This window comes from Eulemur rufifrons, chromosome 29 (assembly GCF_041146395.1).
Source record: "Eulemur rufifrons isolate Redbay chromosome 29, OSU_ERuf_1, whole genome shotgun sequence".
NCBI lineage: Eukaryota > Metazoa > Chordata > Mammalia > Primates > Lemuridae > Eulemur > Eulemur rufifrons.
In genome coordinates, this window is record NC_091011.1 from 84,895,078 (window position 1) to 84,907,208 (window position 12,131).

At 46.7% G+C, this 12,131-nt stretch overlaps 1 protein-coding gene across 1 annotated transcript in view; it reads right to left on the reverse strand.

Moving 5' to 3' along the window:
• Positions 1-8,759, reverse strand: part of SLC13A4 (solute carrier family 13 member 4) — a 42,364-nt gene extending 33,605 nt beyond the window's left edge. Inside the window, exons 1-2 of the mRNA XM_069461859.1 lie at positions 7,978-8,759; positions 2,951-3,079 (exon numbers count right to left, since the gene is read on the reverse strand). Coding sequence (XP_069317960.1) covers positions 2,951-3,079; positions 7,978-8,076 — 228 coding nt within the window. The 5' untranslated portion in view covers positions 8,077-8,759. The remainder of the gene's footprint in view (positions 1-2,950; positions 3,080-7,977) is intronic.
• Positions 8,760-12,131: the final 3,372 nt, after the last annotated feature.

Genomic DNA, 12,131 nt, shown 5'->3' on the forward strand with positions numbered 1-12,131 from the left:
GATAAAGACATCAAATAGGCTCAAAGGGAAGGGATCACCACTTTCCACTGAGGTGTTTGAAAGGCTTTGTTGAAGAGAGTAATTGAGTAGGATTTTAAAAGTTGAAGGCATTGGAGAGAACTTTCCAAGGTGGAAGAATGGCCTGAGTCATGGTAAGGGGATGGCAAGCACAAGGTGGGCTTGGGTGTGACAAGGAAATGATTTGGGGGCTCCTGAAGAACACTGGCCTTGCTTTTCCCTGTGCACATGTCCCTGTGGCACTTGCTAGTGTAGGGGTGCAGCTGGTGGTTGTGCAATAGGTAACTTCTCTGCAAAGTTGACTGGCTCACAAAGGGCTAACCCACATCCTCTACCTTATTGGCATTTCCTTCTAATCTGAGCTAACAAGGTCAGCTAAACAGACTATTTTTGGACTAAGCTGCTCCTTGTAGCCCAACTGGTAAATATCACCACCAGCCAAACCTACTTCATCAGACAGATGGATTAGGATTTTTCACCTCAAGTGATAAAACATGCCTTCTGGCTCCTCCAGCCCCCAGCAAGAGCAACACACCATCCCTCGCTAGACAGTCTTCCCTTTCTTCTCACAAAGTCATGTTACCCTTGCAAACTACTGCCTCCACAGACCTCCTTATAGGTTTGGCCTTCCTGGCTGGGTTAAAGGGGTGGCCCTTGGGTAGCTGTTGCCTAGCAACATCTCTACTGTGCGGATGGGCTGACGGGCCAAGCAGAGGATTCCTGCTGTAGGCAGCCCTTAGAGAATGAGAGACAGGCTAAGGCTTGCTATTGGCTTTTTGGCTGCCTGTAGTGAAATACAAAGATAAGTTTCTTAATTATAATAATAGTTATTTCACTTTAAAATGTTACTTAGGATTCAGTTCTTTCTAAAGTTTGTTCTTTTTCTCTACTCTCTACTCTCACCCCCGTCTCTATCAGTTTTTCATTCCACAATCTTATTTTTATTTTTATTTATTTATTTTTTGAGAAAGGGTCTCCCTTGTCACTTGGGCTAGAGTGCAGTGGTGTCTTCATAGCTCACTGCAACCTCAAACTCCTGGGCAATCCTCCTGCCTCAGCCTCCTGAGTAGCTGGGACTACAGGCCCACACCACCACCCTGGTTAGTTTTTTAATTTTTGTAGAGATGGGGTCTTACTATGTTGCCCAGGCTGGTCTTGAACCCCTGGCCTCAAGTAATCCTCCTGCAGTGTTCTCCCAAAGTGCTGGGATCATAAACATGAGCCACACTTCACAATTATAAAGAGAAACCTGCAGAACAAGTTTGTATACTCCTCTTAAAAAAAGTCATGTTTAAGGTTAATTTTTCTTTTAGGCAAGCACAAAAACCCATAGGACCTCTTCTTTTTTCATAAAAGAAGGGGGAAAATTGGAGCAACTGCCTGGTGATTCTGGTCACAGACTAGCTTTTACAGAGATAACCTATCTGTAGAAATAAAAGCACTGCTGAGAGTTTTGAGATTCTATCCTTTTTGGAGAGCCTGAGGCTATGGCAACTCAAAGCAGCAACAACAACCAAAAAAGAGAGAGAGAGAGAGAGAGAGAGAAAGAGAGAAAGAAAAGAAACCTAAGACCAAAACAAAGCCCCCAAAACCTGGTCAGTTGAGTCCATCCAGTAGAAAGATAGATTGTTCATTTGCAGTCAAGTACAACCATTAGGGGATCACCTAATTCTATCTTCGGACTTTCCAGTAAGTTCTGTCATCCATTATTAAGGCATCCATAGGCCAAGCTTCATTTTTCCTTCCTCATATCACAGAAGTGGAGAGAACCACAGTTCTTAGTAATAACCCCTGTGTTTATGACACCATGAAGCCACATAATGCTTTATGGGGTGTCTTTCATTTGGTATGGTAAGCAATAGTATAAACTTTGAAATCTAATAGGTATGGGTTTGAATCCAGTTCTGCTACTTTCTACTTCGTGATTTTGGATAAGTTTCTAACTCTCCAAGCCTCTTTCCTCCTCTGTAGAATAGAAATATTAACACCCACCTTGTGGAGAACCTTGCAGAGCTCTCCGGATCACTGCATAACAAGTATAGCACCTCTGCTATAGTGCCTGGTTCTTAGCGGGCATTCAGACACGAGTTCCCTTTGCTGTTTCTTCTGTGCCTGCCCAGAACCTCCCCCCACCTCTACCATTCAGGGTTGTCATCAGAAACTCTACCTGGAGACCAGGTGCTACAAGGAGACAGTCCAAATGGAAGCAAGTGTTAATGAATAAGGACCATCATTCGTCTTGCTCCTGGGTTATGGCTGTTTTTTCCTTTTTCCTTATTTGTGGTAGGCTTAAATGTTTGCCCTGAAGTTTCCTACTGACAATTTCTATTTGAGCTTTTGAGAAAGCCACTGAGAGTAAACAGAGAGGACTCTAGGAAGGGACAGCTAAGGAAAGAATATGTGGGAAGCTTGACTCGAGGAAGAAGGAACAGAAATGGTTTTTGGAGCGGTAGATGAAAACACTGGCAGGGCTCAGGGAAACATGGCAAGTCTCTCTCTCAACAAACACTTATTGAACACCTGCTGTATATGGGCTCAGCTTTATAATGAGGTGCACGGGAATCGGTAGGCCTAATGCCTTTGTGTGTTTATGGTCTAAATGCAGACAAAAGACTGAAAAAGATTAACTGCAGCCTAGTTTTAGGTGCCAATCATACAGTTCCTTAAAGATTTCAGACTGAGGAAGCAACAGGATGTGTTTAATCAAGTAAGGCTTCCTGAAAGAGGCAAGTTTTGAGCCAGTTTGAAGGATACAAGGGTCATGGGTGGAAGGAGAGGAAGAGCAGGTGTCAAGGCCTAGTGCTCAGGGGTTGTTCCGGCGGGTGACAGAGCCCCTCCTCCTCAATGCTGTGTGCATCTCCCTTCACCCGGAGCCCTCTTTCCCTGGCCCTGCAGGGCCCCAGGCAGGGGGCTGGGCTGCAAGCGGTCTAACCTCGCTGGATCGGAGGACTCCGAAGAACGGGTAGAGGAAGGCAGGCACCAGGGCTGCAGCTCCAAGAGGCACCGCCTCGGACACCCAGTACACAGCAGTCACGATCAACACGTAAGCACACGCGGCCTCCTGGAAGGGGAGGAAAGAGGCGGTCAGTCACAGGGACAGTCACTGCCACTGAGCATATAGGTGAGACCCAGGGGCTGAGGCAGTAGGCACTGGGCTCTAACACGGGCACCAGGACACAGTCTTGGGAGTGCCATGCTGGACTTGGTGGGCGAGTGTGGTGGGGACGTGGTGGGGCCCATCCCTTCGTGGGTGACATTATGGCTGCTCCTTGGGGATGACCAGTGCCTGGCATGTGGTTTGTACTGATGTGCAGCAAGGCCACCAGTGGACTGTTGCGATATCACAGCTCTGCTGGTTCCTGAAACTGCCGAGCGTGGGGATTGAAATTAATTGCAGTGCCCAGACCCAAGATGGTAAACTATACAGGTGGAGTTCAATGCTTTAACTTGGACCGGGACACAAGTTGATGTCAAGCTGATGGATACTAAAGGTTCTTGGGTGGCTGAAGGTAAGGGTCAGTATGTGTGATTGGTTCACATGTGAGTTCTGAGATTACCCACCCTGAGTTAAGCACACATGCATAAAATCTGATGACATGGGGGCATTTGGTGTGTACCCGACTGAAGAGAAGCAGATCAGTAAGAAATGAGATTTACAAATAATCCAAAAGGTGGCTTCCATCCTATGCTCTCATAGCCCTGGGATTCTGGGGTGTGTCTCGGCAAGGCCTGGAATGCAGAACCCCAACCAGAGGGGCTTTGCTTTCATTTGATCATGTATTGGCATTATATGGTAAGATTTTATTTGGGAAAAAAAAAGCCTCATTGCTTTAAAAATGAATAAATGAAGTTAAATCCCCCTGCTTTAGACCATTTGCTAAAACAATTCAGCAGTAAATTTTAATCAGTTAAATTGTTAGGCAGGAACCGGTCGACTATTTTCCCCTTCAATTTTTAATCTGAGGTTCCATCATGTGGTAGTGGCATCTGGGGATTGCATGCTGCCCTGGGGCCTCTCTCAAGAGTTAGTAAGAAGCTGAAGGGAGCCCAGCAGAGGGAAGGGAGGACTGAAGGGGTGGGCAGCGATCCTGAGAACGGGCCCCTCATTTTGGATGAGGAAGAAACATAAACTCCTAACTCAGCGTTTCTCAACCTTGGCACTATTGACATTTAGGGCCAGATAGTTTCTTGCTGCAGGGGGCTTTCCTGTATGTTGTGAAATATTTAGCAGCATCCTTGGCCTCTACCCACTAAATGCCAGTAGCATCTCTTCAGTTGGGACGACGAAGAATGTCTCTAGACATTGCCAACTGTCCTCACTGTTCTTTGGGGGGCAAGATTATCCCTGGTTGAGAGATACTGCCCTCACCAGGGTCTGGTTCTCATTGCTCTTGGGCTCCATTCCACCTGCTGGACACCACAGAAACGTGCTTCTTCAAAGGGACCAAGGAGAGCCATCTATCCAGAAGGGGAGGCCTGGAAAATTACCAGTATTTTCTCCAGTCCACTCGCTTTGCTGGTTGCACAGCCTAGGGGTGCACAGAGTAAATAAGTCCAACATTCTTATCAAAAGCCAGTCCTCCTTAACCTTGGCCTCTAGTAATGCCGAGAGCCCTGCATGGCGCTGATTAATGGTGTTGAGAAAAGTCACCGGCTTACTCTCGAGAGAGGTTACTGTCCCAGGGCCTTCTTAATGGAAACATCAGTGAGCCCTGTGACTCAGAGGGCCATTTATAGAAAATCCAAGTTGGCTGTGGGCTCCTCAATTTTTACATAGTTCTAAACCATTAGGGCTCGAGTCTGACCTGCCCTGAGGCTGGCTGCTGACCAAGGAACCCGACAAATCTTGTTCTGTTTATCACTCCTGGAGTTCAGAACAGGCGTCCTCAAACTCTTGCATAAAGTTACAAAAGGTCACTGTATCAGTGAGGGGCAGCAGGAGTGATTACCCGGCCTGGCAGGAAGGGACCCTGCTCCCTCTTGATACTCACGGATTATGGGGTTGGGAGTTGGGAAATGGGAACTGGGCCCAGTGATTGTTGACTGTCTCCCACTGAGATTTCCTCTGGGGCCAAAAGATCAGAGAGAAGATAGAACTTTTGGAAGTGCTGATAAGACAACAGAATCAATAGTGGAAAAAAAAAAATGGCTCCATTTGAAGAAGAATGCAGTTTAGAGAAATAACCTCTTCGCTGTAGAAATGAAAAACAAAAACAAAAACAAAACCTACCTAAGGAGTTCAAAGCCCACTGTTCTTATCTCTTTTCTGGAAAAGAGAAAGAAGGGCAGGTCTTAGCTCTAGTTGAAGAGAGAGAGGACAGAATGTCTGTCCCTTACCAGGAAGCCCTCATCACCTCCAGAGAACCCTTGGTCTTTGTCCTGGTCATTCCAGGGCTACAAATTAGTGGCTGGGGCAGGAAAGAGAATATGGGGAGAGAGGGAAAGGGGAAAGAGAGAGAGGAAGGAGGAGAGGAAGCAGGGAGAAGGAGATATACAGATAAAACTTTCCTTTTACCAGGCATAATTTTGATTTGAATTAGGAGAATTTGGGTAAGCTGAGCTAAACTTTTGATTGTAAATATCAGTAAAAGTTGGAATAGGTTCCTAGAGGAAGTCACCAGGCTACCTTCCTCCAGCAGTATCAGGGACAGGATAAACCATCACCATTTTTATCTGGACTTTCCTTAGAGCAGAATAACGGACAAGAGACACCTTTCCATATATTCCTGTGTATTTCTCACTTAGATCACCCATGGAATCTCTATGAACCGCCTTTTGCCCCTTCTCAAGCTTCTAAAACTCAGCAGATAAGCTTGTATGCAGACAACCCAAAATACTCTGCAAAGTTTGATTGCAGGAGTCTGGTGTCCCAAGCATCTAGCCAGTGGCTGGCAAGAGGCTCCATTAATGTTGGCTGAACTGACTTGGACTCCTCTGCTGGCTAACAGGTCTCTCTCATCTTCTGGGGAGAATATTCTGGAACCCCCAGGCCGTTTATCAATGTCACTGTCCCCTTATCGGCAGGTGTGTGGGGCTTGGTGAGTATTCAGGCAATGCCTTCAGGGGACAGTGTGGTCAATTCTTTTTTGCTCCTGTTTACCAATAAAGGAAAGAGTTCAGAAGTGGCACTTGCCTAGGTAGGACGTCCTACTCTGCAACTACCTTAGGCTTGGAACTGACCCTTTTCCGTGCAGTGCAGTCCGACCACCCCAGTGATATCCCAGTGACTCCAACTTCGCTGGAAGAGACTTGAAGTCTGTTTATTTACTATCATAAATGACTGGGAGGCCTTTTTAAAAATTTAGCTTGGGAGGTTTGAGTGCAACTTTTATCTCCCCGGGGACACTGAAGAAGGGCTTAGTTGTGGACACCCCCTCTTGTACCCTCTTCTTCCATAATATGATAAACAGAGTCTGGACCTCTGGTTTTAGAGAGCGGGGCAAGAAAAAGGGGAAGGTCATTCTGACCCCTAAAACACAGTTGTGGTTGTCACTTTGAAGAACCATCAAAGCTGTAGGCCAGGAGCTCCTCCCCAGGTACTCAGTCACTTCTCTCCTCCACTCCAGCCCAGAGCCAGCAAATCCATCTTGGAATTTCAAGGATTAAATACTAGAATCTAAAAGTTTGATGCAAGGGGTGAAGGATGGGTGAGAGACACAGTTTGTGCTGGGCATCCGGTTTGTGCCTCCTGTGGACACTGGCCAAGTTCCCCCCAAAATGGGGCTGACCTAAGGGGGAGACATGAGGTTCCTGAGACTGCTATGGAGAGGAGGGTAATGTGTCTCTTGGTAGCATTCCCTTAAATCAACCTGACATTGAGTTAAAAAAACAAAAAACAAAACAAAAGCCCTGAAAAGAAAAGGAAAAAAAAAAAAAAAAAAAAATCAGGCCCATTTGGACAAAGCAGAAAATCGACTAGCGTTCGACTCAGGAAAAATGTCAGCAGTAATCACTGTCTGCTAATCCCAGCCCAGTTTTAATCAGCGTCTCCCTGGCACGCTGGGGTATTTATTTTATAAAAGATTTAAGCCAGTTTGTTTTCAAGAAGAACCATTCTAATCCCCTCTATTTAACTTTTTAACTTAATCTTGGTTACCAAGTTACTCAAGGAGCCGAGTGGAAGACGCCCTTCCCCTCCCACAAACACGATTAACTTGTCTTAGCTTATTTTTCCTAAAATCTCAAGGTCAGTGCCAGCTGGGGGAAGGAGTGAAGCCACAGAGAGGGGAGCCCAAGGTGGAGCCAAAGCTCACACAAGCCCGGTCAGGAGTTAGGTCCCAGTCTGGAGTACGGGGGCTCTGATTTCTTTTTTATCCTGTCATTTTATGTCTGTCCTTCAGGAGCGCAGAGAAGAAAACACAGAGGACACAAGGAATTCAAGGCCACACACATGGCAACATGACAAACTCTGCTTTCAACTTACAGGTGCCTTCCCTAAAGTTCACGGCACTTAAGGGATTAAAAGTGGTTACCAGAGTCCTCCAAGACCCACCACGGACCCTGGGGTGGCTCCACGTTCCCTCCCCGCCCCAGCCTTCTCCTCCGCGTCATTCCTGGGGGCTCTTCCTGTGTCTCCAGTTGCTCTCAGATAAAGATGGTCACATGTTGACTCCTGACAAATACAGGCGCACCAGTCTGTCCCCACGGGCCCTTCCACTGGCCCCTGCTCTGTGCTGTGCCCAGCAGTCCCAGCAGCCACGGCCCCTGCCCTGTGCTGACTCCCCGCTGGGGGCCGTGGGGTTGGGGACCGGGGGCTGAGATGGAGGGGTGAAAATGGCAGCTTTTAGGAAGCAGGTACGTCCGTTTCCTCCAGAGAAACACTTCCATTTGTTCCAACCCACAAAAAGCCACCTTCAGGGACGGTGGGAGCCTCCCATGCCCTCCCCCGCCCTCCCCTCCCGGTCCTCCCGCCCGGTCCCCGGCCCGCAGGTGCGCGTGGGGGGACAGGTCAGTACTCACGCTGCTGGGGTGCAGGACGGGCAGAGGCAGCAGCAGGAGCGGGACGCAGATGACCAGCAGCAGCTTCCGGGCTCGGAGCAGGCCGTGCAGCAGCCCCATGGCGGCCCTACCTGCTCTCAGCTCGCCCTCGGCCCTCTGCGGGGACGCCTGCGCTCCTCGCTACGCACTGCTCTGTCCAGAAAGACTTCTTAAACCTCTCTTGGCTTCCAAGAGTCCTCTTTCGTCTTGGGGCAGAATGGGAGGGCAGTTATACCCCCCGGTTTCCACCAAAGGCTGGGCTCCTGGCCTCCCGCGTTAGGTGGGATTGATGAGCATAGTTTTATGACCAGCAAAAAGGAACTGGGAAAGGATTATAAACGGGGGCATAGTGGGTCCTCTCTCTGCTCGATCAGTAATAGAGTAACTTCATTCCAGGTGTCAGCAAGAGCCCTCTTAACCAATTAAAGTGGCACCTTTGCTGCTGCTGTTCGGCCTTGAAGAAATCATTTAAAAGCTTTAAAAAATTAAAAATACTGAGAGCATATCGTGCTCTCCATCATTTTTCCTCCCTCGGATGGCCTGTTTGGGGGAGTACCTGTTTCATCTCCTACCTGTGCTTGCTGTTGGTAAAAATCTAGTAGCCCTTCCCTTAAAACAAGCCTGAGTTTGTCAGAGGCGCCTGCAGACTTCAGATGGGGCTGTTCGTCTCTCTCGGGACCTGATACCTTAACTCGGTTCAAATTTCTTTCCTTCAAATTGGTTTCCTACTTATAATTTGCCTTGAGCCTGGGCCTCCAAAGCAGGAAAAAAAAAAAAAAAAAAAAAAAATCCCCAAGACATTCCTTTTTGTCACAGGACAACCACTTGCTGGAGGCCCACCTTTAACTTTCATCCACCAATGGGAAGCCGGGACAGAGGCAGGAGCTCCGGCCACTCCTCAAAGCCAATCAGCAAGTTGAAAAGAATGAGCCAATATCTCTTGCAAAGGCAGTCCTGGATTGGTCACAGCAGGGGCCTGCTGATTTTGCAGAACCTAGGCAGCTTGCAAAGCTTATTTTTCAGTTTCTCAAACATCCTGGGGGCTGGAGTGATGACCATCATGGTAAACATAATCTAATTCCGCAAGCACTGCTGCATTGTTTCAGAGCACAGGACACAGCATTCGCGGAGAGGGCCACTCGCTGACACAGTCCGCAGGAAGACGACGCGTCTAGTGTCAGGGAGAAAATGCAATATTAATTCAGGAGAAATTTGCCCCAGAGCGTACAAAATTGAGCCTTTCAGGTTTCTCTGCTGACGAAGCTCGTGTGCTTCAGCGCCTAGGGGACTACAAAGGGTCTAAGCCAGCAGCGGGTATGAGCCTGGAAGAAAGACCCCAGACCTTTTAGGAAGAATGAGAAGGGTGGCTGCCTCTCTGGCAAAATCTAGATGTCAGTCTCATTTCAGAAGCCCTTAGAGCCCGGATGTCAGTGGTCTTTCTGGCTAGAGTAGGTGCTCAAATGCTCCTCTCTGAGGCTATTTACCAAAAAGGAAGCAGAAGGCCTCGTTTGGTTAGTAGGTAAGGGGAGGTGGGAGGCAGGGAAGAAGTTGACGAGTTCAGGGACAAGGTATTAACAACAGTTGGATTCAGGAACTTCTGATTACAGATTGGGAGAAACTCTTCTCAAAAAGAACATGTGGATTTGGGGCAAGAAAGAAAAGAAAAAGAAAAGCCCAAACATTCTATAAGTGGTGGTCCTTGGAAACATTACTTTGGGAGATGCCAAGCAGAGTTAAGCGGTTATAAAACCCATGTTTTCTTGAATTCTCAGAATTCGAGGAGTGGCGTTCCACGGTCTGCAGCTATACCACTTGGAAATTGTCCCCAGGCTAAGGGTAAAGTGACCCAGAAAACCAGTTCTTCTTGACTTCTAAGGCAGGAGCCACTGTGGATAGCCCAGGTCCCCTTTGAAATTATCTTGGATGGCCTACGATAACTCATCTCTGTAAATGCATGTTAAACGCTGGCTGCCGTATTTACTACATTCTAGCCTCATTTTTGTAATGATTTTAAAACTCAGAATGAACAATACCACATGTGTGATGTTTCGGTTGCAAACATTAAAGAAACTGGGTGATAACAAACAGCTGTTGAAGTTAACATCCGCTGTTAAACCCATGAACCACTTCAAATTCCTTGGTGAGATAATCTGAGATAACAAAGATTCCAGTGAGTTTAGTAACTCCGTCATGACATTTTTATTCCACCATAGATGAATATTCTTAAATAAAATTAGGTAAGCGAACGACACAGTAAGACCAGTAGTTCTCCTTGGGACTCTATCCATTTTTCAGATGAAGAAAACACTGTCCAGAATACAATGTTCAAGCAATATAAGAAAGATTCCACTTGCATGAGGCATCGAAAGCAGCAGAAAGTAGAGTGATGTTGCCAAGGGCTGGGGGAAGGGGCAAAGGGGAGTTGTTCAATGGGTACAGAGTTTCAGTTTTACAAGATGAGAAAATTCTAGAGGTCTGTTGCACAACAACGTGCATAGAATTAACACTGCTGTACTGTACACCTAAAAACAGTTCAGAGGGTAAATTTTGGGTTATGTGTTTTTTTACCATGATAGAAAAAAGAAATGTAAGACCTTACATTACAATGGCTTAGGAAAGTAAAGAGTGTTGTGCAAAGTCATTTATCAAGCATTTAATTTTAGACCAGTTTACCTGCAGAAATACTTTTGACTGATTGATTAGATTCAAGGTGAGATGACAGAGCAATGAAAGTCTTAGCACCTAGATGTTTCTCAGTGTCTCTTGAGTGGCCCTGGAGATAGTCGCAAGGATGCCAACTACAGAGGTAACTGTCAGAATTTTTAGATCCTAAAATTTCTCAGCAGAATCAAGATGGCAAAATGGTTCCATAAGTCCTGGGCAAGTTTCCACTATAAACATCATACTGTCAAATTATTCTATGAGTACTATGACAAAATATGACCCAGTTGTGACTGTGGTTGTATAGATTGTGGCACTAATGAGACCAAATGGGAGAGTCTGTCTGCCCTGCCTTTTCTACTCATTAGGCAAAGAGTAGGGTTTTTTTGGGTGGTGGTGGTGGTGGTGAGCACAATATTTGATTCTGTAGGTCAACGAAGTCATTGTTTTAACACTTTTTGTGGGTAAAAAATTAATATGTATTCAGATTAAAATAGTGTTTAAGAATCTAATTACTGGGCCAGGCGCGGTGGCTCACGCCTGTAATCCTAGCACTCTGGGAGGCCGAGGCGGGTGGATCACTCAAGGTCAGGAGTTCGAGACCAGCCTGAGCAAGAGCGAGACCCCCGTCTCTACTAAAAATAGAAAGAAATTATCTGGCCAACTAAAATATGTATAGAAAAAATTAGCCGGGCATGGTGGCACGTGCCACGTAGTCCCAGCTATTCGGGAGGCTGAGGCAGTAGGATTGCTTAAGCCCAGGAGTTTGAGGTTGCTGTGAGCTAGGCTGACGCCACGGCACTCACTCTAGCCCGGGCAACAAAGCAAGACTCTGTCTCAAAAAAAAAAAAAAGAATCTAATTACTGCAAATGAAGTCTTTACTTGTCTTTAAAAAGGTCATATCCTTTTTTTTTTCTATTGTATTTTAAGTCATTGATTGCCACATAAATTCAGGCCACAATTTATGAATACAAAGTCCCTTTAATGTTTTTGTTGTTGGGTGAATGAACTACCATGGCTGCCAATGGTCCTGGGACCCATCTCCCATTCATAGATCTCCTACCACTGGGAGCAGCCGTCTATACCACAGTGGTGATATAGACGGTGGGCAGTCTTTCCGCTTGATGATTCTAAGTACAAGAAAGCTCTCAGATCCATTCTCAGGGGGGCGAAATCTCAGGGCAGGATGCAAGACTCTGTCAGGCTATTGCACAATGTCTAGGGATAGAGGCCATCTGTGTGCCACTCCCCACCCCGCATCCAGGAAAAGCATAAATAGTGAAGGTGGGCTATCAGGTGGATCTGCCCCCGGGTGATCTCAACGCTGTATGTTGGTCTTTGTTTTATTCCAACAGAGGAGACTGAAAGACAGTGAGAGTCAGAGTATGACAGGCAGACACAGAGCAGGAGGCAACCAGAGGAGACTTGGAGACGCATCAAGAAACAGACACAGAGATATTCAGAACTGGGCCCA